We start from the raw sequence: 2,249 nt of genomic DNA on the forward strand, positions 1-2,249 counted from the left end.
ACCCCAATCGCCCTGTGTATGTCTACGACTCAACAAAAAAAAAAAAACATAAGACGCGGCCAAGCCAGGTCATGATGAACCAGCCCGCTGCAGACGCAGACAGACGTCAGGACCTGACACACTTCCATTTATTGCTGTCTGTCTGCAGGCGCATCCATCCATCACCGACCTATTCATCCAGAATAAAAGTAACCCGTTGACCGTCACCATAGAGACGGGTCTCACTCAAAAGGTCCCTAAATGCGCATGAACGCGCTCCATTACGCATTACAGAATCTTGGATAGGCCTTTACACTTGAAACTCCAAAATGTCTTTAAACATTTATTGTGACTGGCGCAGCAATGTAAGCTATGTACATGCTGTATAAGCAAATCAGGCCCAGCCCATGCAATAAAAATGATATCAAGACCAGGCATGAAATTGCTAGAATACGATTACACATTTCTAGAATACGATGACACATTTCAACTTCCATCCATTACTTTTCATTGCAAGTCGTAAATCTTCACCTAACCGCTTTAGCTCAGATATAAAGTGCACGAACAAAGATTCATTTCTTCTCAATAATTCCTCTCATCATTCAAATGGATTGAGCATAACGTTGTGATAAAAGCTAGACCAGTCTCTACAGTAGGATTTGTAACGGTTTAGATTCATTTAGAGCCTTGAAGAGCTGCTCTGCGCTCATGGTGAGAGGGAGAGAGACCGGGATGTTGGGTGCGGTCGGTCCGTCTGCATAATGCTGCTGTATGAGCATGTGTCGGGGGCTACAGCGGCAGGTGCTGCAGCCAGCATCCATCCATAGAACCTCTATCCCGCTCCAATAACCTATAGCTATTTATTCGCTTTATGCACACTGTAAAATTGGAGATTCAATCTGTCTATAATAAAATGAAATTGGGCTAGGCTATTTAATCATAAACTGTAACCCACTATCATCATCCAACCCTGTTGATATAGGAATACAATAAAACGAATGCATGTAGTTCAGGCTCAAGGTTGACAAAAGGAAGATGATTGCACCACCCACAAGTTTAAAACAAAAACATGGTTTGACATGCGACAGACTTTGACCGCTCCCTTGAATCAATGCTTGGCAGTCTTTTGTGCCAAGGGTGTCGCCGCTGTTATCTCACACAGGCAGCATCCTCACACACAGTCAAGCAAAACCCCCACCCAAAGCTCTGTGCCTTTCAACCCGTCCTCAAAACACAAACAAATAACGATAAACTGTTAGCTTACCAATTGCTGTTTTAGCCATGTCTGTCAGTTTGTGCGGCGTTGGTGATGCTGAAGTGGGCTAGGCTACTGGAGGGCGCGTGCGTGGCAGTTTCTGGTCGGTGCGTGGCGAGAACAGGGTGCACTGCTGTAAGGCACTGAGTCAGGAAGAACACTGCTATGTGGGGAAAGACAGCACTGCGCGAGACAGCAAGGGGGCTCGTGAATTACGAGCGTCTACGTGCTCAAGCAGATTGGCTACCGTGGTCACCTGACGCGCATCTCCAAGGCAAGAGAAGGTCGCTTTTTCCTCTAATGTCCCTTTGTATTGGAGTGTTCAGTCGCCCCTATTAAAGGAGACGGTGAGATGTTACCCCTCTGTTGTTTCTAATGGTGCCGACCGCGAAAAAGGCTTAGCAGAGCTGAACCGCTCCTAATGGCTCTTGTCCATGGTGCTGAAAAGGCACCAGGGAGGCAGGCTCACTACTAATAGGCTGAACATACAGTTTTTTTCAATTGCTTACACACTCAAATTACAACTTTCCCACAATTAGCAAAACCTTACACTCAAGGAGCAAAACACCGGCCTAGATTTGCACAACTGTAAGCACATTGTCAGCTTCACACTTTTTGCAAAACATTACACACAGTGATTTGCAAAACACTAAACACACTTGTATGCATTTGACACAGAAATGTATCATGATGTCATTTCCTTGCAATTTCAAAGCAAAGGCTTTCAAATGAACACACCCATGAACCAATTGGTTAAACACAGCCACCAGGTGTGCACACACACTGGTGCTTAATTGTAGACACACCAATCAGGTTTAAGCACTTTAAAAAGGCAACAGGTAAGTTCACCTGTCTTAAAAAAAAATTGACAGTGTCAGAGGAAGAGGAAGAGGAAGAGGGAGTGGGAGAGGAAGACCTGGAGGAGGGGTAGGACATGCACAAAGAAGAAGACAACCAAATCTGTGTAACGAAATTCGTTGTACAATCGTGGACCATGTAATAAACCACGGACTAA

At 45.0% G+C, this 2,249-nt stretch overlaps 1 protein-coding gene across 1 annotated transcript in view; it reads right to left on the minus strand.

Annotated features, from left to right (window-relative positions):
* LOC311132662 (stathmin-2-like) overlaps positions 1-1,262 on the minus strand; it is a gene marked incomplete at its 5' end in the record, with an annotated part of 10,192 nt that extends 8,930 nt beyond the window's left edge. The window contains one exon of the mRNA XM_084165926.1: positions 1,244-1,262. Within this exon, the coding sequence (XP_084022052.1) occupies positions 1,244-1,262 (19 nt within the window). The remainder of the gene's footprint in view (positions 1-1,243) is intronic.
* Between the last annotated feature and the right edge of the window lie 987 nt (positions 1,263-2,249).

Source organism: Coregonus lavaretus (assembly GCF_964263955.1).
Source record: "Coregonus lavaretus genome assembly, chromosome: 7".
Lineage (NCBI taxonomy): Eukaryota > Metazoa > Chordata > Actinopteri > Salmoniformes > Salmonidae > Coregonus > Coregonus lavaretus.